The 23,770-nt window shown below is 36.6% G+C and overlaps 3 protein-coding genes across 3 annotated transcripts; 1 reads left to right on the top strand and 2 right to left on the bottom strand.

Moving 5' to 3' along the window:
* Window positions 1-291: 291 nt before the first annotated feature.
* Window positions 292-9,981, top strand: LOC111227409 (probable ATP-dependent RNA helicase DDX43; the record flags this gene model as incomplete). Its single annotated transcript, XM_022752858.1, has 16 exons — window positions 292-628; window positions 843-898; window positions 1,661-1,785; window positions 2,717-2,874; window positions 3,199-3,280; window positions 3,872-4,031; window positions 6,698-6,816; window positions 6,988-7,098; window positions 7,207-7,348; window positions 7,622-7,722; window positions 8,253-8,340; window positions 8,552-8,679; window positions 8,854-8,963; window positions 9,106-9,244; window positions 9,353-9,440; window positions 9,868-9,981. Coding segments are annotated over exons 1-16 (2,058 nt in total), but the record flags the coding sequence as incomplete, so codon positions are not given.
* A 1,479-nt stretch (window positions 9,982-11,460) lies between these two features.
* On the bottom strand, window positions 11,461-19,118 carry cgas (cyclic GMP-AMP synthase). Its single transcript, XM_022752966.1, has 5 exons — window positions 18,320-19,118; window positions 17,966-18,179; window positions 17,315-17,575; window positions 16,760-16,859; window positions 11,461-12,267 (listed from the first exon to the last, which is right to left on the bottom strand). Exons 1-5 carry the CDS (start codon window positions 18,998-19,000, stop codon window positions 11,937-11,939), a joined length of 1,587 nt encoding a protein of 528 aa, XP_022608687.1. The 5' UTR covers window positions 19,001-19,118; the 3' UTR covers window positions 11,461-11,936.
* A 2,130-nt stretch (window positions 19,119-21,248) lies between these two features.
* Window positions 21,249-23,703, bottom strand: LOC111227407 (cyclic GMP-AMP synthase-like). Its single transcript, XM_022752857.1, has 4 exons — window positions 22,891-23,703; window positions 22,537-22,750; window positions 21,886-22,146; window positions 21,249-21,430 (listed from the first exon to the last, which is right to left on the bottom strand). Exons 1-4 carry the CDS (start codon window positions 23,701-23,703, stop codon window positions 21,249-21,251), a joined length of 1,470 nt encoding a protein of 489 aa, XP_022608578.1.
* Window positions 23,704-23,770: the final 67 nt, after the last annotated feature.

Below are 23,770 nucleotides of genomic sequence, written 5' to 3'. Positions count from 1 at the left end.
CCCGCTTCCTCTCGTGGTCCTATGGTATTATGTGTGATATATTTTGAATTTGGCTATACTCTCCGCCTTTCTTTTTTTTTTTGTTAAACTTAGAATTTTTGTTTGTAATGAATTACCCTCTCTATATGAATGAATACGATATTCAGCAAATTCCGGTCAAAATGTAAATCCAAAAGTTACAATTTCGGAAGTAGGAGCTTACAGAGAGGAAGTGAAGGCGGAGTCGTGATTGACAACTTGACTGTTAATTGCAGTTCCTGAACTAGCTGCCAGGTGGGTGACAAATTTAAGATGTCTGACTGGGAAGAGGAGTACAACGAGGACGGCACCGCTATCCAGAACCCTGCCACTAAATCAGTTCCGGTTGAATGGAAATCACCGTGTGATGACCGTCAACAGGGAAATATATCTTTTGGTGTAAGAAGTGGAGCCAGATTTGGGGCCTCAGGAGAGGGGAGAGCCGATCGTATTGGCCAGTACAAAAGCCGGAGAGGTGGAGGCCAAGGCCGTGCGTTATCCCCGGGATCATGCGGAGGTCCGGGACGACGGCCCTTTCTTGATGAAAAGTCAGACTCTTCCCAGCCTGTAACTATCACAGTGGAAAATGCTTCAGTCGGGAGGGTTATAGGTAGGTTTCTAAAGCAATTTTTTTAGTTTTGGAGGCACGCGTTGCAGTGTTAGCTAAGTTTAACTTGACTTCGCTGTTAGCTAGCTATGCTAAATTAGCGGGCGTTAGTTAGCGGTTCTATCTGTGGGGGTATTTTGTACACACATTGCTCATGTCACCTGTTTCCGTGGAGAGATTTTGGTCAGACTTTGAATACATTTTAATTCTGTTAAAGGTCGCGGAGGAGCCAAAATTCGTGAACTTGAAGAGAGCACAGGTGCGAGAATCAAGGTATGTTAACTAATGTTAATATCAAAACAACAGCACATCTATAAATGAATTACTGGTGAAGGGCAGCAATCGGAAAAAATACCTGCACAATGCAAGAAAGCAGCATTTCTCATTGTCTAACTTCTCCAATTGCAGCAGTTGGTTACTATTATAAATGATTGAAGTTATATTATTAGCTGTAAACTAACCCTATACATTTTCAAAATACCAATCAGCTGATAAATGCTGGTAAATTTCTGCTTTGGCTGTAGTCTTCCTACACTGCCCATAGTTTTATACAGTTTGACACATATACAGGAAATCAGTGGTTTAATGGATCTCTTTATTCAGGAGGACCATTGTAACGTCTTCTGTATTTAAGGAAAAATCAGTTTCAAGACCAGAGCCAAATTAGATGAAGTCCAAAGGGGATCAGGGCAAATTCAAGGAAATGTAAACCGGCAATGGACTGTGTAGATTAAAAGTTTTCTCAGAAATACATATCAAACTATAAATAGCTGTCAGTCATCCTCAGAAGTCAACTAGTCAGTATATAGTGGTGTGTACAGTGATATATTTGAAAATATCTGAACAGTTCAACATAATTGGAGTGAGCAAGATAAGTCAAGATAACAGTTGACTGCTGTGGTACAGCCCTGTGTCCTTTGCTAAACATAGCAAGTGTTTCTCAAGAAGTTTTGGATGCACAGGCACTGTGGTTAAGAGTGTACCTAAAGGATGTTCGTTTTATGCCCTGTGTATAACTGAGCTGTTCTTTTTTAGATAAACAAAGGAGACTATGAAGGCGAGGTGGTCATCTTTGGGTCCTCTGCTGCTCAGCAGAAGGCCAAGGAGATGATCGAAGACTTGGTGGCAGATGGCAGCTCTCGATTTCACAATGGTACAAAGTATTTTTTCTAGAAAATCTTGCTCTTGATCTTAAGAGGATTCCTGGCAGTTTTGTGTCTCAAGGAAAACATCAGTTTGCATGTGCCAGAGCCTAAGAAAGTATCATTCCAAATGTTTCACATTTTAATATGAATCCCTTTTGTGTCCATGGAAGGATCTAACTTTTACATTCAGTGTTATAAATCAGCCTCAGGTAAAAATTGTGCTCTATGTGAGGGAATTCTTTATCTTTTTTTTTTGTCGCCAGGGCCTTAGTGAATCATAAGCAAATAGTGTTAACATGGACACAGAATGGAGCTTAAAACAGAATCACAAATCCAGTTAAGTTAGAGAATTGTTCTGTGTAAGTTTTTTGTCCTCCACTTCCATGGACAGGAATATGAGTTCAGTTGTGCCAAAGAAATTTGAGTCTTGGCAACAATTGATTGATACTGTAAATTATATTCTTCAGCTGACACTTCAACTCCCTTCAGTGGTTACACTTGAAGTGACACTAACACCGTTTTCACTTTGACTCACAGTTCAACTGGTTTAAGCATTTACATTTCAGCTAACACTTCAGCTTCTTGCAGCACTTTATGTACTCTAAACACACCCTTTACACTTCAGCTGACATTTTACAACCTTGCTTCAACTTCAGTGCTTCTGCAGTTTGTCAGTCAACTGGACAGCCACATTTGCTGGAATAAGAAATAATGAAGTGAGTTGAATACTGACACTTTGATTTGAGTCATAACTTCGATTATCACAAAGTCTTCTAGCAAAGTAGACGTGTGCTTATGACCTGTTTATTTCTACATCGATCTTTTGTCCCAAAAATATTAACAAAGTTCTGTTACTTGCTGATACTTAGTTACACTACTGTACTGCAATGTTAAAATGAAAACAAATCTCCTGCTACATACTGATCTGTTTCTCAGGTCCTGGAAGGGCGAGAGAGTATGGAGGAGTCGGTGATGGAGGAACGAATGGCTCTGTCTGGTCTGCTTCAGCAATACAGGCTGCCAATGCCGCCCCAGCCCGCATATCCATAGACTGGAACAGCATCCGGGAGAACAAGGACAAGTATGAAGAGCTCAAGTGGAAGGGTGAGGGCTCATGTATTGTCACTAATGTACTTAAACTGCAGCCCGGAAGTATTTGGACAGTGATGTGGTCATTATTTGGCCCTTGTGCCGCACAATGGATTTGAAAATAAACGACTATAAGTTAAAGACGCAATGGGAATTAAACAATCCTGTCATGTTATGACCACTGCTTTTAACTCTCTCTTTGTCTGCACTTGTTTTTTGTTACCAGCTTATGATGATGAGTTTATTCTTGTGATATAAAACAAGAACTTTGTTTGTAAAAATGAATATGTCTCATCCAAGGCTTTAAATTATTTCTGTAATATTTGAAACTTCCTTCAGACCTCCCACCCTTGAAGAAGAAGTTTTACATTGAGGCAGAGTGTGTTTCCATGCTCACAGCAGAGGAAGTCAGTGAATGGAGGTAAATTTGACAGCGTTGTCTTTTTATCACATTTTGTTCCTTGCATGTTTAATAAAGAAAGTACCAGTTCACATTATATTATCTGCTAAACACCAGTATTATATCAAAACTATTATGAGATTTGTAGTTGCAGAGTCAAATGCTATATCCCATAGTTAATGATAGAATAGGTAATAACAATGGCTATGAACCACAGCTTGACAACATGACTATGGAATTCATTGACAGGCAAAACCTCAAACCTTCAATTTTTCCTGATTTCTGCAACCAATGTTTTTCCCTGAAATGTTTCTTGTAGGATTTTTTTTTCCATTACAACTCCATAACAGTTTGAGAATGCTTTGGATTCTTATTTCAAAATAAATATTCTTTGTCCAATTTGTAAACAAGGAAGAAGAAAAAACAGCACACACTATACAGTTCATTTTCATGTGGTTTTTGGAATGCTGCATAAAATGGAGTAAATGCGGTTTCTGAAACATAAATTTTAGCTAAATACATTTCATATTCATCTTTGTCTTGCTAGGCGGTGTGGTTTGAAATCAACCATTTTAACTTCCATGTTTATGTTTGTGTTATATTTTTCCACAGGAAGGAGAATAACAATATCTTTGTGGATGACCTGAAGGAGGGAGGGGAGAAACGGCCCATCCCCAATCCCTGTCGCACTTTCCTGGAGGCCTTTGAGCTTTATCCAGAGATCATGGAAAATATTGAACGAGTTGGCTTTGTCAAACCAACCCCCATCCAGGTATGAGCGTAGCGTCTGGGCAGATATATTTTTTGTTATATCATGCTATAGGTAAATATACGTATTGACAAGAGTCAAATCTGGCTGCTCTTAATTACCTAGTGGGCGTGCGTATACTGTTCTTTGAATCTGTAAAAGGCAGGTTTTTTCCCCTGAGGCAAAAAGAAAATTACCTGAAAGGTGCAATGCTCTTTCTCATGGGTTGTACTAAAAGAAAATGGCACAAAGTGTTGCTCAGAAATAAAAAATAGAATTACTTGAAATTACTTTGTTAATGTATTTTCTGGTCAACCAGGGAGATACCTAAACCTCTGTCATGTAAAATGGATCATGAGTTGTTTTTGATTACTGTAAATCAGCAACTTGGCATCTTATATTGGAACAGAAATTTCCATGCGTGTCACTATGTGTGGTTAAAGGTTGCACCTGTAGTGACCTGTCCTGTTCGTTGTGTCTGTTTGCCGCGGGCAATCCCCTCCATTTACAAAGATCCATATTTGGAAATACCCACATGAACGGAAGCCTTGACGGGAAATATTGAGCCCTTTTTTTTTCTTCTTTAAATTCTGTGGTAATAGTCTTCCCAAAAAGCAGAAATGAAAGGACATTTTTTATATTCTTTTGGTAATCCTATGAAACCTCATGTTACCTGCTTAATCACTTAACTGGCTGCAACAGAGATGTAAAAATGAATAGTTCAGAACAAATTCTGGTGTGTTACATGAAAACAAAAGGGAAACATACAACATGTCCTGCTTAGTTGTGAGTGAGCCTTCTGTCTACAAGAAATGTAATATATTACAATTAAGATTTTTTTCAGTTTTATATCTTTACACTTCTCTCCTCCATTCGATTACCAGCCATTACTAGTTAGGTCACATAAAATGATTGTACTGAGTGCAGGTTATTGATGACAATGATTTCAAGTAGAACTTTTTTGATGTTAAATAGATCCTTCTGGGCTGAATATCTACAACCATCCAATCAACCACTGCTGGGAAAGATATACTTTTAAAAAAACAAAACAAAAAAACATTGTTTTTCCTGACAAATTTTGACCTATCAAGTAAAGAAAGGATCACACAGAATTACAGAATAACAGTGTGTGCTGTAACCTTGCTTCCCTAACTTAAAGTTCTCAGACACTCAACAGTACACGTGTCACTGAATGTACAATTACCGTAAAGTCAAATGAGTTCTGTCATATTAACTTTCATTGGCTCAAAAGACGGAGGGAATGCAGAAAGGCAAGGTGTTGAGTCAGTGACACTGTCACAAAAGACAAGATGCCACATTAGAGACTGCTCAGGAAGGAGGGGCGGATGTAGTATTATTGTGATTATTAATCACCGGTTCCCGTCACATAACATGAGACAAACTGTAGGTCATTGTAGTGGCTGTAACACCCCATTGTTTCACCCCCATACTTAATGAACCTATGCTACAGAAGTCAAACCTGTTTAAAACATTCAGGCATGTATCTCTATAATACCTCAATGTAAATCACAGGTGTCACATTGGATCAATATACATATAATTCTAGTGTATTTTAGGCAGGTTTGTGGGCATTTTCCTAAGTTTTCCAGGGCCTCACAGACGGGAAACGTTGCTCACCCGTATGAGAGTAAGCTGCTAGGAGAAATGAAACTGCAGCAACTTTTTCTGATTTAACTTTCATTTCTCAATAAGAGGCTTGGTCCGATGGAATGTAAAACCAGTGACCTGTGTTTTCATGTAGCTGCACAGCCGGTTCTGTGTAATGCAGTTACAGGTTGACAAACATGCTGTAATCAGGCGGTCTGCTGGTGTGCTGCCCCACCCTTGGCTTTGATCCACTCTCCATTTTTAGTAATACCTGCTGGTGCAATGCGGTTAGATTGGTATCTGTACTAACGAGGTCTGTGGAAAATGTTTTTGTGGCTGTTCATCAAGAACTGGCTCCAACCTGTGACTTCCTCCTAAATCATAAATTTGTAATGAACAGGTGAAACATTGTGCAACTATTGAAGTTTTTGAGTTGTTGGTAGTAAATGTTACTTTGTGTTGCCTCATGTTATTATTTCTACATCAGACTAAACATGCCCAGACTCCTGCTCTGTCATTAAACCTACAGACATGAGTTGTATTGATTATTCCCATCCAACTGTTTGAAAGTATATTTCCCAAAATGTTGTTCTTAAATGCTGTTTTAACCAAATCTTAAATTTGAATGTATACACACAAAATTAAATTTTTTTTTAATATGTGAATTAGATTCTTCAAATCTGAAGGTGGTTATTCTGAAGGTTAATTTTAGCTATGCCTGGACTTAATTTAATAGAAGTTATGACTTAAACATCAGCTTCTGAGCGATTTTGTACTTGGTCCTATGGTCTCACTTCAAGGAAAGATAACTACTCTCTTTCTTTTAAGAACATAACTCATATTTAGGGTAATCATGTAACCTACTTAAATTGGTGTTCCCATCTTCCTTAATGGTGTCTGGATTGTTTTTGATAGTTGAATAGTTATTTTTGCATTCTTTTAATTTTGTAACACACACATACAACATATTATCGAAGCAGTTACTTGGTCAGTCAGTCTTTCGCTACTTGTGGTTTTTGCGTCTGTGTTGCTTAAATCTTTGTATAAATGTATTGCAATGTTTTTGTTTGTTTCTTCACCAGTCTCAGGCATGGCCAGTGTTGCTGAGCGGGGAGGACCTGATAGCCATCGCTCAGACGGGAACAGGGAAAACCCTGGCCTACCTGCTGCCAGGGTTCATCCACATGGACGGACAGCCTGTGTGAGTACAGGACCTGTTCCTCACTTGGCATATTATCTTTCCTTTTATTTGTTAAAATGCCAAATGTGCATTGATGCAATTTTTCCAAACAGTGAAATTATTCTTTCCTTTAATTTCTTTCAGTTGTGCTTGATTGACTGTCAAAGTCTTTATGTTCTCATTCCTTCCTAGACCCAGGGCTAAGCGCAGCGGTCCGGGCATGTTGGTGCTGACTCCCACCAGAGAGTTGGCCCTGCAGATTGAAACTGAGTGCAACAAGTACCGTTATAAGGGCTACAAAAGGTCCTGCAGTCTTATGTTATAAGTCACTAAGGATGAGCTTTGAACCAGTAATTAATTGCAGTGTAGAGGCAACATGATCATGACTGTTCCCTCTGTACCTTCTCTCAGTGTCTGTATCTATGGCGGAGGGGATAGGAGAGGCCAGATCAACCTGGTGAAGGGCGGGGTGGACATAGTGATCGCCACACCAGGCCGACTTAATGATCTACAGATGAACGAGCTCATCAGTCTTCGCTCCATCACCTACTTGGTCAGGTGTTTGTCTGTGCATGTTTGTTTTGATGTGAGAAGCATGATGGGGTGGGTTCACTGGCCATAATAGTATAATAGTTTGTTTTTTTAAGTGCCTTATACTATCTACACATTTCAGCACTGCTCACGACAGTGGGAATTGCACTCCTAAGAATAGCAACACGAGTGCCTCACTCTACTCGGGTCTTAGGTGCAGAGTAGCAATAGCTTTTCTTTCTTAAATGTTGTACGTGGTTGTTCTTTTAGTAACTGCTCTGATCATCGGGAACAGGTGCTGGACGAGGCTGATCGTATGCTAGATATGGGCTTTGAACCTCAGATTATGAAGATTCTTTTGGACATCCGCCCAGACCGACAGACTGTCATGACCAGGTACAAGTCGAGTCGCATGAAGCACTTGTTTGTCATCACATGATCAATGAACATGACAACAGGACACAAGTACGGATGCAGTCCCAGGCAGAAAGTATTTCAGACCTTGAGCATTGTTGGTCAATGTTCATCCACAGTTTGGAGATTCACTGTCTACAGAGAAAAGTTCCCGTGTCACAACTTTGTATAATTGATCTACATTTTCTTGAAGGAAAGGAAGATTATACAATAGATAATGCAAACTTTTTAAAGAAAATTCAACACCTCCATTCATTTAGTTTGTAACACATAAGCTATACAACAACTCAGCCAAAGGAAGTAGACTTATTTAATTATTATTGTTTATTTATTATTAACTGTTATTATTATTATCAACAATGAGCTAATGGACACATGAATTTCCCCTAAGGGATAAATAAAGTATCTGTCTACACACAGAGGTGCTATGGGGATGTTCTTTGAAATGTTTTAGGATGTACACCATAGAATTGAAAATGCACTTCATTTTTCCATAAACTCCCATGTTTCAGTGCCACCTGGCCCACTGGGGTGAGACGATTGGCCAAATCCTACCTAAAGAATCCCATGATGGTTTATGTCGGCACCCTGGACTTGGCAGTAGGTGGACATAAATATATGTATATTGATGTGATGACCAGGTACTTGATGTTTATATGTACCACTAACTGAATTCTGGACACATACCGTCTGTGTCTCCGTCATGTCTCTGCCGCTAGAAAAACTGTGTAATTTTTTTTTTTAAGTTTAATGGCTCTTTGAAGATGATGCCGTGTGTTCACAGCTGGAACACTTCCTGTGTTTCTCTTAGGCAGTTAACACAGTGCAGCAAACAGTGCTGATCGTCCATGAAGATGAGAAAAAGTCCTACGTGTTTGACTTCATCAGAAACATGCTGCCCCAGGATAAAGTCCTCATCTTTGTTGGCAAGAAGCTTGTGTAAGTGGGAAGTCGGTCACTAACATAGGGCTTGTAAATTGTGGTTTTTAGCTAAACCCACAGTTCCTGGTAAATACCAGAGTTAACCACACATTACATAGGCAGCGCATACCACATACACATACAACAGTGTCCTGTGTTTATGTTTGTGTCTCTATTTGCATGCAATCTCAGGGCTGATGACCTGTCCAGTGACATGTGTCTGCAGGGTCTGGCTGTGCAAAGTCTCCATGGTGACCGTGAGCAGTGTGACCGTGAGGAAGCCCTCAAGGACTTTAAAGAGAGTACGTAACAAGAAAGAAATGTTGCTGTTGAAGATCTGGTGGTTAGCTGGTGCTCTTACCTTGAAGCCTACGAGCAACCACAAGTGTAAGCTGAGGGATCAAACTTCCCACAGATTAAATAAGTATTAAATGTATTTCCCAGGTCGAGTTCGCATCCTGGTCGCCACAGACCTGGCATCTCGAGGGTTGGATGTCCATGACATAACACATGTCTTTAACTATGACTTCCCCCGTAACATAGAGGAGTACGTCCATCGTGTGGGCCGCACTGGCCGAGCTGGGTAAGGCTCTGTGCATGTACATTTTCCTGGGGTCACATGATTGAAATTCACTGCCAGCATCTAGCTGTTCTTGGGTTAGTTTGTGATGTTGATGCGTTAATGTTCCAGACGTTCAGGTGCAGCTGTTACCCTGGTAACAAGAGAGAACTGGAGGATGGCCCCTGAACTGATTCCCATCTTGGAGCGAGCAGGACAGGTTAGGACACATTTTATATCAACATATCAACTACAATGTGTATGATAGAAAGTTCAGGCATGTACATGAGTATATCTTTTGTGATTTCACAAGAGTCTAATAGGATTTTATGTTCTTAATGAATAAGCCATTGTACGCTGTAATGGGTTTCACTTCATGAGACGCACAAACACAAAACGTCTTGTGAGATAAAAATCTTTATTTGAAAAGAAAATATTGAAATATTGTTCCCCGATGTTCATGGCTCTAAGGCACTAAATCAGAAAAGAATGCTTACTCTCCGAGTTGTTTTTGCAACCTGACAGCTGAGATGAAGTGTTATCAAGAAGGAAGTATTTGTAAAGTCATCAATTTTTCCAAATAGATTTGATAATATATCTAGCAAGCCATAGTTAAGTGCATGTAATCAATGTGAATCCTGTTGCAGGATGTTCCTGAGGAGCTGGTGGTCATGGCAGAGAGATATGAGAAGCACAAGAGGGAGAAGGATATGTACAACCCACGGGGAGGACCAGGACAAGGAGGGGGAGGGGGAGGTGGGAGGGGGAGGGAGGAAGAAAGAGAGAGGGGGGTGGGGGTGGGGAAAGAGAGAGGGTGGAGGGAGAGGAGGTAGAGGAGGCAGGGATCGAAGCCAGGACTGGGGATTCTGATGCATGACTGTTCATGTAAGTCCACACATTCCACTGTGTTTCCTACACAGGTCCACAAATGGATTCATATAATCTGTATAAATCTACAGATATAAACTTAAATGTCCCCACTTTTTGACATAAGTTTGTTTAACATAGAAAGTATCGAAATTGCTTTGTCTCTGGTATTCTAACTGGACTAATGTTAAATTTCTTACACTTTGGTTTTTTTTTTTTTGGTTTTATTCTCAACATGATGGAGCAGGATCTGAAACTGCCTGTGTTGTAATTTGTCTTGAATGTATGTTTCATTTTCTTGTTTTATTTGACTTTCTTTAATTTGAAAATATGTTTGTTTGTTTGTCTTTTGCTGGATTAGTATCCATCATCATTTAGAAGCAGTTACACTCATTATGTTGTCCTCCTGTTTGAAAAATGTTTAAAATGCACATTTTTTTACAATTTTTTTTCCGTTTGTAATTCACCAACCACAGGAGTGTTTCATATCACTCTGAATATTTTGTTACATAATTTTTTCGATTTGAGCAGAAAGAAATCTGTTTAATAAATTCTCCTTTGAAAGAGAAGTGACATTGTATATTTTACTGCCTTGGTAACTTGAAATATTCACTTTGATACAGTAATGATCAAATCTGCTTTGCACATTTATATACCTCCACAATCATGGGAGGAATCTGCCTGAAAGATACTAAAGGTAATTAATTTGTTATTTTATTGTGATCCTCAAAACCTGGAAAACAGTCACTTCTTTAACACCCAAATTTTAGGAATAAATACAGGAACACAGCTGTAGATTTCCATAATAATTGTACATTTCACAATTATCAGTTTGATTTTTTTTTCCTGAGTCCTGTTGTACCAGCTTATGTATATTTAGCTTCAGCAATCAATGCAGAAAAGAAGAAATGAAGGAGAGTTTGTCTGCACTTCTGACAAGGAAGCTGCGTAACTGTAAAAATATTGTAACCATAACAATCATTGAACATTCCTAAGCTACTCTGTTGTTGCATAAAGGAAGATCAAATTCAATTGAAAATTCATGTATGATGATTGACTTGTTTTACATATTTTAGTGCTGGGAGACACCCAGTAAAATATCTCAAATTTCTAATGTCAGAAGTTTCCACCAGTGCAGTATTTGTATGTTTTTTCCACTGAAATGAACAGGAACTAGCTTAAACTGGATTTTCATGTTACTTTTCATAATTTACGTTGCAGAGTGGTTTGGCTGTCTGCTTCATCAGCTTCTGTGGTGTGTATGGACAGCTATCACTTCAGCCTCAGGTAAGATGCTGTCGTGCTATTTTCTGCATGAGTTTGTCAGTGAATAAAATGAAAAATAACACACACACAGTTTATGTCTTGAGTTAAATTGTATTGCACAATAGGGAGGAGAGAAGCCACAGCATACAATACCACAAAGCCAGTCTGATCTGCAGCGCCTAGTCATCTGAGGCAAACACCCACACACACACATTCTGACACATTGCCAGGTTCATGCAGTTTCTACCAGCTTCTACCCTCTTGTACTTACATAAATAAAAGAAGACATTCCTGTAGTTTTCCCACTGTTTTTATTAAAAGGCTTAAAACATGAAAGACAGAAAATTTGCCTCTTGCATAAGGCTTACACAACTGTAAACTGTAAATGATAAATATATATAGTTGTTAAAAGAAATCCTTATATCATTTAGAAAATGGCATCACAATGCAAATTTTCTTGCATAAACGCCATTTCAAGACTACATTGGATTTTTTGTTGCTCAGTTTTTACTTAGAGGCTGTTTAAAGTATTATGGAGTTGGAACAGTTGCAAGTCGAACACTTCCTCTTTGTTGTGAAGTTCTCACTTGAAAATTGGAAAGCCGCTTTTACATTCCTGCTTGATACAATGAGCCAGGCTGTCGCACTTCTTCCGGCCAGGACCAGAGAGAAGGTTCTGACCTGGGATAAAGAAGTTAGGGAGAAAACCTTCTTCCAGATGGCCTACAAAGTCCTTCAGGAGCTGCTGAAAACACTGGCTCAGATCTGAGGCCATCCAATCACTATCTTTAGTTCTAGTGCAGCAGGCATGAAAGAAGGTGGTCTTGGCGTGGTAGGAGCAGAACTTGTCAAATGAAGTATTTTTTTCCTTCAGCAGACTGAGAAGGTGTTTTAGGAGCTTCAAACAATCCTTCCTGTATGTAAAGAGGGATTAGATAATTCTCAGATGAGTCATCAAGGAGAATAATTATGATGAGTTATTCAAACTTTAAGTTTATTTCTATTCTTTAATGAAATAAGTTGTCCTCAGGGTATCTGCAGGTTTTGAAAATTCCTCAAAAAGATCTAAATTCTGTTTCCTCAAAAAAAAAAAAAAACACATGACATTTTATGTCTTACTATACTATGACGTTTTTTGACATTTTTATGCCTTACTATACTGACTTATTGGACAGTTTGATGCCTTAATATACTATGGCATTTTTAGACAATCTTATGACTTACTATACTGAGACGTTTTTTGACATTTTTATGACTTACTATACTATGATGTTTTATGCCATACCATACTATGATGTATTTTGACATTTTATGCCATATTATACTATGACGTTTTTGAGACAATTTTATGACTTACTGTACTATGACTTTTTGGACATTTTGATGCCTTAATATACTATGACGTTTTATGCCTTACTATACTATGATGTTTTTTTGACTTTTTATGCTTTACTATACTGAGACGTTTTTAGAAAATTTTTTGACTTACTATACTGTGACATTTTTTGACATTTTTATGGTGTACTATACTATGATATTTTTATGACTTTTTATGCCTTACTATACTGAGACGTTTTTTGAAATTTTTATGTCATACTATACTATAACGTTTTTAGAAAATTTTATGACTTACCATACTGTGATGTTTTTTGACATTTTTATATCATACTATACTGTGACGTTTATGAGACAATTTTATGCCTTACTATACTATGGCGTTTTTTGATAATTTTATGTTTTGCTATACTATGACGTTTTTTGAAAATTTTATGCCTTACTATACTATGACATTTTTATGCCTTACTATACTATGATGTTTTTAGACAATTTTATGCCTTGCTATACTATATTTTTTGATAATTTTATGTCTTACTATACTATGACATTTTATGCCTTATTATACTGTTTTTATGACTTTATGCCTTACTATACTATGATGCTTTATGCCTTACTATTGTTTTTTGACATTTTCTATGACTTTTTGGACATTTTGATACCTTTACATACTATGACGTTTTTAGACAATCTTGTGCCTTACTATATTATGAAGTTTTTTGACATTTTTATGCCATACTATGCTATGACATTTGTATGCCATACTATGCTATGACATTTTTCAACGTTTTATACCAAACTATATTATGAAGCTTTTTTACGTTTTATGCTATAGTATACTATGACGTTATGTCTTCCTATACTATAACATTTTATGCATTATTATACTATGATGTTTTTATGACTTTTTATGCCTTACTGTACTGACGTTTTATGCCTTACTATACTATGATGTTTTTTGACATTTTTATGCCTTAGTATACTATGACTTTTGATGCCTTACTGTACTATGACGTTTAACGTTTTATGCCTTACAATACTATGATGTTTTTTGATATTTTATGCCCTACTATACTATGATCTTTTTGTGACTTTTTATGCCTCACTATACTATGATGGTTTCATGACTTTATTTGCCTACTTATGCCTTACTGAACTATGACGTTTTTATGCCTTACTACAGTATTATGTTTTTGTGATTTTTTTTTTTTTTATGCCTTGATATACTATGACGGTTTTATGACTTAAGACTTCATTTTAAAAATTTGCTGTCTCTCTGCTGTCATTCAACTGTCATCTCAGCACTTTGAAGAATCTGCAACCCACCTCCATCCTTTAACCACCTTAACCATGGACAGCAGACCATTTCAATCAAACCATCCAATCAGAAATTTCCCTCATGAAGACATTCCCATTCTCGAGCTCGATTCCTTCTCATCACCATCACCAGTGTATAGACTCTGGGGGAAGATTCCTGTTATTGGAAGGACCTTACTTTACTATGACGTTTTTATGCCTTACTACACTATTATGTTTTTGTGATTTTTTTTATTTTTTTTTTTTTATGCCTTAGTATACTATGACATTTTATGCCTTACTATACTATGACGTTATGACATTAAACCCATGGATCAAAGTCTATTACTTCTGCTCACAATAAATTTTATTTTACCAAAAATTTCAATCTCTTGTTCTTCTTGTTAGTCTCTCCTGATTGAATGACGTTTTATGCCTTACTATAGTATATTTTTATGACTTTATGCCTTATTATACTATGATGTTTTATGCCTTACTGTACTAAGATGTTATGACATTAAACCCATGGATCTTGTCTAAGCAACAAAGTCTATTCCTTCTGCTCACAATAAATTTTATTTTACTAAAAATTTCTGTCTCTTGTTCTTCATATTAGTCTCTCCTGATTGAATGACGTTTCATGCCTTACTATCCTATGACATTTTTATGACTTTTTATGCCTTACTATATTAAGATGTTTTGTCATACTATGATGTTTTTTGGCATTTTTATGCTTAATTATATTATTTCGTCTCATGCTATGATGTATTTTTGACATTTTATGCCATACTATACTATGACATTTTTTTTCATTTTTCTGCCATATTTTTTGCCGTTTTTTGGCATTTTTACGCCTTACTATACTATCTCGTTGGATGCCTGACCATACTACGACGTTTTTATGACCTTTTATGCCTTAATATACTATGATGTTGTTTTCACTTTTCTGCCATACTATACTATGACATTTTTTTCATTTTTCTGCCATATTTCTTGCCGTTTTTTGGCATTTTTACGCCTTACTATACTATCTCGTTGGATGCCTGACCATACTACGACGTTTTTATGACCTTTTATGCCTTAATATACTATGATGTTGTTTTCACTTTTCTGCCATACTATACTATGACGTTTTGTGGCATCTTTAAGCCTAGTTATATTTTTTCGTGTCATGCCTTGCCATACTATGACATTTTTATCACCTTATATGCCTTAATATACTATGATGTATTTTTGGCATTTTATGCCATACTATACTATGACGTTTTTTTCATTTTTCTGCCATAATATGTTTTGCCGTTTTTTGGCATTTTTATGCCTTACTATACTATCTCGTTTGATGCCTGACCATACTACGACGTTTTTATGACCTTTTATGCCTTAATATACTATGATGTATTTTTGACATTTTATGCCATACTATACTATGACGTTTTTTTCATTTTTCTGCCATAATATGTTTTGCCGTTTTTTGGCATTTTTATGCCTTACTATACTATCTCGTTTGATGCCTGACCATACTACGACGTTTTTATGACCTTTTATGCCTTAATATACTATGATGTATTTTTGGCATTTTATGCCATACTATACTATGACGTTTTGTGGCATTTTTATGCCTAATTATATTATTTCGTCTCATGCCTTGCCATATTATGACATTTTTATCACCTTTTATGCCTTAATAGACTATGATGTATTTTTGGCTTTTTATGCCTTAATATACAATGACGTTTTTTGACATTTTCATGTCTTACTATACTATGACGTTTTTTGAAAATATTATGCCTTACTATACTTTACTTTTTTGACATTTTTGTGCCTTAATATACTCTGATGTTTAATACCATACTATACTTTGACGTTTTTAGAGAATTTTATGCCTTACTATACTATGAATTTTTTCAGACTTTTTATCCTTTAGTATACTATGACGGTTTTATGCCTTATTATACTATGATTTTTTCATTATTTTGTATGCCTTAGTATACTATGACAGTTTTATGACTTACTATGCTATTTTTATGACTTTTTATGCCTGACTATACTATGACGTTTTTATGACTTTTTATCCTTTAATATACTATGATGTATTTTTGACATTTTCTGCCATAATATTTCAAGCTGTTTTTTGGCATTTTTATGCCTTACTATACTATCTCGTTTGATGCCTGACCATACTACGACGTTTTTGTCCTTTTATGCCTTAATATACTATGATGATTTTATGACTTTTTATGCCTTACTATATAATGACATTTTAATAACTTTCTATTCCTTACTATACTATGACGTTTTTATGCATTTTTATGCATTATTGTACTAATGAAGCTTAGTTAGAGTTCAGTCAGCGAGACTGTTGTTCTTCTTATTAGTCTCTCCTCATTGAATGACGTTTTATGACTTACTATCCTACAATGTTTTTATGATGTTTTATGCCTTACTATACTATGACTCTTATATGACTTTTCATACCTTAATATATTATGATGTTTTTATGACTTTTTATACCTCACTATACTATGACGATTTTTGCCTTACATGTTTATCTTACTGTCTAACATGTTTATAATATAAACCGACACACTCGGTTGTACATACATGTTTCTATTAGCTAGACATATAAGTCAATACATGATATTCTTTCAATTTCGAACAGTGTAATTTTTACATATATAGGCTATACTTTGGTCTTAAAAGGTCTTAGATTGAACTTGGTGAACCCTGCAGAAACCCTGGATGTCGATAAAAGAAAATCCATACAGTAAATCTAACCTGCAGCAGTGTTCGCCTTCTTTTTCACAGCATGTCTTCACTGATCCGTGATTCTTCAGAATGTCCTTCTCAACATGCGAGAATGAAATCCTCCAAACATCTGCATGTTGTAGAAGAAAATACTCAAAGGGCAGGGAACTTAAATCAGCTCATGTGAAAGCCACGAAAACAGTAAATATAGTTATTACTACTGTTGCTCCCATAAAGTCCAAACTCATTTCAAATACTAGGTCTCTAGGTATCACCTCTTCATAAAATGATCAACTCAAGATATATTGTAGTATTGTAGTATATAGTAAGTGCTACAGTTTGTGAGTATCCTGATCTGTAAGAGTCTTCATGGTTCACATATGCAATACGTCCCCAAACCACCTTCTATGGCTTCACAGAATTCACTTTTCTCGTGAGACTGTATGTCTTGTACCAATGTAAGTGTTATCATGAACCATATCTTACTGAAATACTGTTTTGCTGAGACCAAATGCATATTTAAACAGCCAGTGAGTTATTTCTATTAATCACAACCTGATGGTGGTTCAGAGAAGTTAGACTTACCTTTAGCCAGGACTCCATCATCATTTTCCACATTGCCATTGCCTTCATATTTTGGGACAAGATAATATGGCTTTCTCCTGTGGGCCTGCCTTATTTTAGTTCCCAGCCAGCTTTCTATTTTAAAGCCATCTTTGGTAAAATCTGGCCAGCTTGATTTAACCTTAAGACAGAGAACAACATCCAGTGAAATGGTGACTGATTGTACTTCTGTAGTCATGGTCACTGCAGGGCAGCCTTTTTTCTTTCTTGTCACCTCCCAACCTGAAAGAAAAAACAAGAAAGACTGTTTGTCCAGAGTCTAAATGTTCTTTATTCATTATTATATTATCTTAATTTTCTTTAAAAATTATTTCTTTAGATCTTTTTCATTGAATATTGACATATATTCCCATCTAAGACAAAAAGGTCACAATAAAACATAGAACATGTTGGCTATAGTGCATGTGGCCACAATTGAAGCTTTAGTCAAATTGAATATCCCCACCCCTCCCCAGCACCATTTTTAAAAAAGGACTTTAAGGTCTCGATGTTGCTCATTTGATCACAGGAAAGGGCAGTTTGTATCTTCCAGCCACAGTGACTGGTTCCCAAATTCCATTTGACCAACTCTGCCCATTTCAAAAACTAAAACATGCAGATATTGGTACTCACCTGGAAATGCCTTGACACATTTCTTCACTTCTTCCCTGAACTCATCAAGCATTTTAGTGGCAGATAATGTGTTGGTGTCCTGAAATCTGCGCAGAGGGCTGTTGCCACGTTTCAATCCCACACTGTAATAGGCTCCATCATTTCCAAATCGTGCAATGGTCACTCGGTCAACAGGAATGGCCAGCATAACATCAAATTCGTCAGGATTAGAAATCTGTATACACAAAAGCATCACTCTGTAATACACTACAAATCATTCAATGACATAATTATTTAAAATACAGTACCTTGCACTGACCACTAACTCTGTCCTTAACAGATGATGGAACAAAGTAATGGTTTGAGGGAACTTACCTTCAGATTTTCATAGTAACTTCCAGTATTTAGTTGTTCTACTTCTTTAAACCAATCAATGTTCTTTTTTACATGCTCAATTATTTTTCCTATTATTTCATTGATGACTTCTGCTGCATTTGCTCTGTCGTTCTTCTTAATCTTCAGTTTATTCAGAGTTGTGAAGAGGATAGAGTCCACTGCAGCTATGTCATTGCCAGCGCCCGTTTTTGCTTTTGTGGTCTTCAGAGAATCCTTTGTGGTTTCCTTTGGAGCCTCTGGCGTCATCTTTGTTGTCTCCTCTGCAGACTGTTCTGTTGATTTGGTTTTGCCAGAACGTTTTCTTGCTTTTGTGGTCTTCGGAGAATCCTTTGTGGTTTCCTTTGAAGCCGCTGGCGTCATATTTGTTGTCTCCTCTGCAGACTGTTCTGTTGATTTGGTTTTGCAAGAACGTTTTCTTGCTTTTGTGGTCTTCGGAGAATCCTTTGTGGTTTCCTTTGGAGCCGCTGGCGTCATATTTGTTGTCTCCTCTGCAGACTGTTCTGTTGATTTGGTTTTGCAAGAACGTTTTCTTGCTTTTGTGGGCTTCAGAGAATCCGTTGTGGTGCCCTTTGGTGTCTCTGGTTTTGTTTTTGTTGCACTGCTAGCACAGGTTTTGGCTTTTGTGTCTTGCACAGGAGCCTTTGTGTTGTCTGTAGGCATCCTTTGCTGCTTGTTGATCTTTTCTTTTTGTTCACTCTGTACAGATGGCTTCTCATCATTGTGGTTTGGCTGTTTCTGCTCCCTTTCCTTTGGTTTCTGTTCCTTTGTGGCACCATTATGCTTCTCTTCTGTAAAGTCTTTCCTCTGACACTTAGTATCTGATGTATGATGTATTTTTGGCATTTTATGCCATAGTATACTATGACGTTTTTTTCATTTTCCTGCCAAAATATGTTTTGCCGTTTTTTTGGCATTTTTATGCCTTACTATTCTATCTCGTTTGATGCCTGACCATACTACGACGTTTTTAATGACCTTTTATGCCTTAATATACTATGATGTATTTTTAACATTTTATGCCATACTATACTATGATGTTTTTTTCACTTTTTCTGCCATACTATACTATGACGTTTTGTGGCATTTTTAAGCCTAATCATATTATTTCGTCTCATGCCTTGCCATACTATGACATTTTTATCACATTTTATGCCTTAATATACTATGACGTTTTTTTCATTTTTCTGCCATACTATACTATGACGTTTTGTGGCATTTTTAAGCCTAGTTATATTTTTTCGTGTCATGCCTTGCCATACTATGACATTTTTATCACCTTATATGCCTTAATATACTATGATGTATTTTTGGCATTTTATGCCATACTATACTATGACGTTTTTTTCATTTTTCTGCCATAATATTTTTTGCCGTTGTTTGGCATTTTTATGCCTTACTATACTATCTCGTTTGATGCCTGACCATACTACAACGTTTTCATGACCTTTTATGCCTTAATATACTACGTCATTTATGACGTTTTTTTCATTTTTTTGCCATAATATTTTTTGCTGTTTTTTGGCATTTTTAAGCCTAATTATATTATTTCGTCTCATGACTTGCCATACTATGACATTTTTATCACCTTTTATGCCTTAATATACTATGATGTATTTTTGGCATTTTATGCCATACTATACTATGACGTTTTTTTCATTTTTCTGCCATAATATTTTTTGCCCTTTTTTAGCATTTTTATGCCTTACTATACTATCTCGTTTGATGCCTGACCATACTATGACGTTTTTATGACTTTTTATGCCTTAATATACTATGATGTATTTTTGGCATTTTATGCCATACTATACTATGACGTTTTGTGGCATTTTTATGCCTAATTATATTATTTCGTCTCATGCCTTGCCATATTATGACATTTTTATCACCTTTTATGCCTTAATAGACTATGATGTATTTTTGGCTTTTTATGCCTTAATATACAATGACGTTTTTTGACATTTTCATGTCTTACTATACTATGACGTTTTTTGAAAATATTATGCCTTACTATACTTTACTTTTTTGACATTTTTGTGCCTTAATATACTCTGATGTTTAATACCATACTATACTTTGACGTTTTTAGAGAATTTTATGCCTTACTATACTATGAATTTTTTCAGACTTTTTATCCTTTAGTATACTATGACGGTTTTATGCCTTATTATACTATGATTTTTTCATTATTTTGTATGCCTTAGTATACTATGACAGTTTTATGACTTACTATGCTATTTTTATGACTTTTTATGCCTGACTATACTATGACGTTTTTATGACTTTTTATCCTTTAATATACTATGATGTATTTTTGACATTTTCTGCCATAATATTTCAAGCTGTTTTTTGGCATTTTTATGCCTTACTATACTATCTCGTTTGATGCCTGACCATACTACGACGTTTTTGTCCTTTTATGCCTTAATATACTATGATGATTTTATGACTTTTTATGCCTTACTATATAATGACATTTTAATAACTTTCTATTCCTTACTATACTATGACGTTTTTATGCATTTTTATGCATTATTGTACTAATGAAGCTTAGTTAGAGTTCAGTCAGCGAGACTGTTGTTCTTCTTATTAGTCTCTCCTCATTGAATGACGTTTTATGACTTACTATCCTACAATGTTTTTATGATGTTTTATGCCTTACTATACTATGACTCTTATATGACTTTTCATACCTTAATATATTATGATGTTTTTATGACTTTTTATACCTCACTATACTATGACGATTTTTGCCTTACATGTTTATCTTACTGTCTAACATGTTTATAATATAAACCGACACACTCGGTTGTACATACATGTTTCTATTAGCTAGACATATAAGTCAATACATGATATTCTTTCAATTTCGAACAGTGTAATTTTTACATATATAGGCTATACTTTGGTCTTAAAAGGTCTTAGATTGAACTTGGTGAACCCTGCAGAAACCCTGGATGTCGATAAAAGAAAATCCATACAGTAAATCTAACCTGCAGCAGTGTTCGCCTTCTTTTTCACAGCATGTCTTCACTGATCCGTGATTCTTCAGAATGTCCTTCTCAACATGCGAGAATGAAATCCTCCAAACATCTGCATGTTGTAGAAGAAAATACTCAAAGGGCAGGGAACTTAAATCAGCTCATGTGAAAGCCACGAAAACAGTAAATATAGTTATTACTACTGTTGCTCCCATAAAGTCCAAACTCATTTCAAATACTAGGTCTCTAGGTATCACCTCTTCATAAAATGATCAACTCAAGATATATTGTAGTATTGTAGTATATAGTAAGTGCTACAGTTTGTGAGTATCCTGATCTGTAAGAGTCTTCATGGTTCACATATGCAATACGTCCCCAAACCACCTTCTATGGCTTCACAGAATTCACTTTTCTCGTGAGACTGTATGTCTTGTACCAATGTAAGTGTTATCATGAACCATATCTTACTGAAATACTGTTTTGCTGAGACCAAATGCATATTTAAACAGCCAGTGAGTTATTTCTATTAATCACAACCTGATGGTGGTTCAGAGAAGTTAGACTTACCTTTAGCCAGGACTCCATCATCATTTTCCACATTGCCATTGCCTTCATATTTTGGGACAAGATAATATGGCTTTCTCCTGTGGGCCTGCCTTATTTTAGTTCCCAGCCAGCTTTCTATTTTAAAGCCATCTTTGGTAAAATCTGGCCAGCTTGATTTAACCTTAAGACAGAGAACAACATCCAGTGAAATGGTGACTGATTGTACTTCTGTAGTCATGGTCACTGCAGGGCAGCCTTTTTTCTTTCTTGTCACCTCCCAACCTGAAAGAAAAAACAAGAAAGACTGTTTGTCCAGAGTCTAAATGTTCTTTATTCATTATTATATTATCTTAATTTTCTTTAAAAATTATTTCTTTAGATCTTTTTCATTGAATATTGACATATATTCCCATCTAAGACAAAAAGGTCACAATAAAACATAGAACATGTTGGCTATAGTGCATGTGGCCACAATTGAAGCTTTAGTCAAATTGAATATCCCCACCCCTCCCCAGCACCATTTTTAAAAAAGGACTTTAAGGTCTCGATGTTGCTCATTTGATCACAGGAAAGGGCAGTTTGTATCTTCCAGCCACAGTGACTGGTTCCCAAATTCCATTTGACCAACTCTGCCCATTTCAAAAACTAAAACATGCAGATATTGGTACTCACCTGGAAATGCCTTGACACATTTCTTCACTTCTTCCCTGAACTCATCAAGCATTTTAGTGGCAGATAATGTGTTGGTGTCCTGAAATCTGCGCAGAGGGCTGTTGCCACGTTTCAATCCCACACTGTAATAGGCTCCATCATTTCCAAATCGTGCAATGGTCACTCGGTCAACAGGAATGGCCAGCATAACATCAAATTCGTCAGGATTAGAAATCTGTATACACAAAAGCATCACTCTGTAATACACTACAAATCATTCAATGACATAATTATTTAAAATACAGTACCTTGCACTGACCACTAACTCTGTCCTTAACAGATGATGGAACAAAGTAATGGTTTGAGGGAACTTACCTTCAGATTTTCATAGTAACTTCCAGTATTTAGTTGTTCTACTTCTTTAAACCAATCAATGTTCTTTTTTACATGCTCAATTATTTTTCCTATTATTTCATTGATGACTTCTGCTGCATTTGCTCTGTCGTTCTTCTTAATCTTCAGTTTATTCAGAGTTGTGAAGAGGATAGAGTCCACTGCAGCTATGTCATTGCCAGCGCCCGTTTTTGCTTTTGTGGTCTTCAGAGAATCCTTTGTGGTTTCCTTTGGAGCCTCTGGCGTCATCTTTGTTGTCTCCTCTGCAGACTGTTCTGTTGATTTGGTTTTGCAAGAACGTTTTCTTGCTTTTGTGGTCTTCGGAGAATCCTTTGTGGTTTCCTTTGGAGCCGCTGGCGTCATATTTGTTGTCTCCTCTGCAGACTGTTCTGTTGATTTGGTTTTGCAAGAACGTTTTCTTGCTTTTGTGGGCTTCAGAGAATCCGTTGTGGTGCCCTTTGGTGTCTCTGGTTTTGTTTTTGTTGCACTGCTAGCACAGGTTTTGGCTTTTGTGTCTTGCACAGGAGCCTTTGTGTTGTCTGTAGGCATCCTTTGCTGCTTGTTGATCTTTTCTTTTTGTTCACTCTGTACAGATGGCTTCTCATCATTGTGGTTTGGCTGTTTCTGCTCCCTTTCCTTTGGTTTCTGTTCCTTTGTGGCACCATTATGCTTCTCTTCTGTAAAGTCTTTCCTCTGACACTTAGGCAGGGATTTGATTTCTTCAGGTGTGGTTTTGCTCTTGGCACATTTAGTGTCCGGGTTCTTTTCCTTTCGTGGTCTCCCTCTGCCAGTCATGATGGTGTAATGAGAGTAATGACACTGCTCTGTCAGAAATACACACTAAGTTTTTCCGGGTGAGAGG

This window comes from Seriola dumerili, unplaced genomic scaffold, assembly GCF_002260705.1.
Source record: "Seriola dumerili isolate Sdu_G_001 unplaced genomic scaffold, Sdu_1.0 BDQW01000187.1, whole genome shotgun sequence".
Classification (NCBI taxonomy): Eukaryota; Metazoa; Chordata; class Actinopteri; order Carangiformes; family Carangidae; genus Seriola; species Seriola dumerili.
This window is presented reverse-complemented; position numbering and strand designations above follow the sequence as displayed.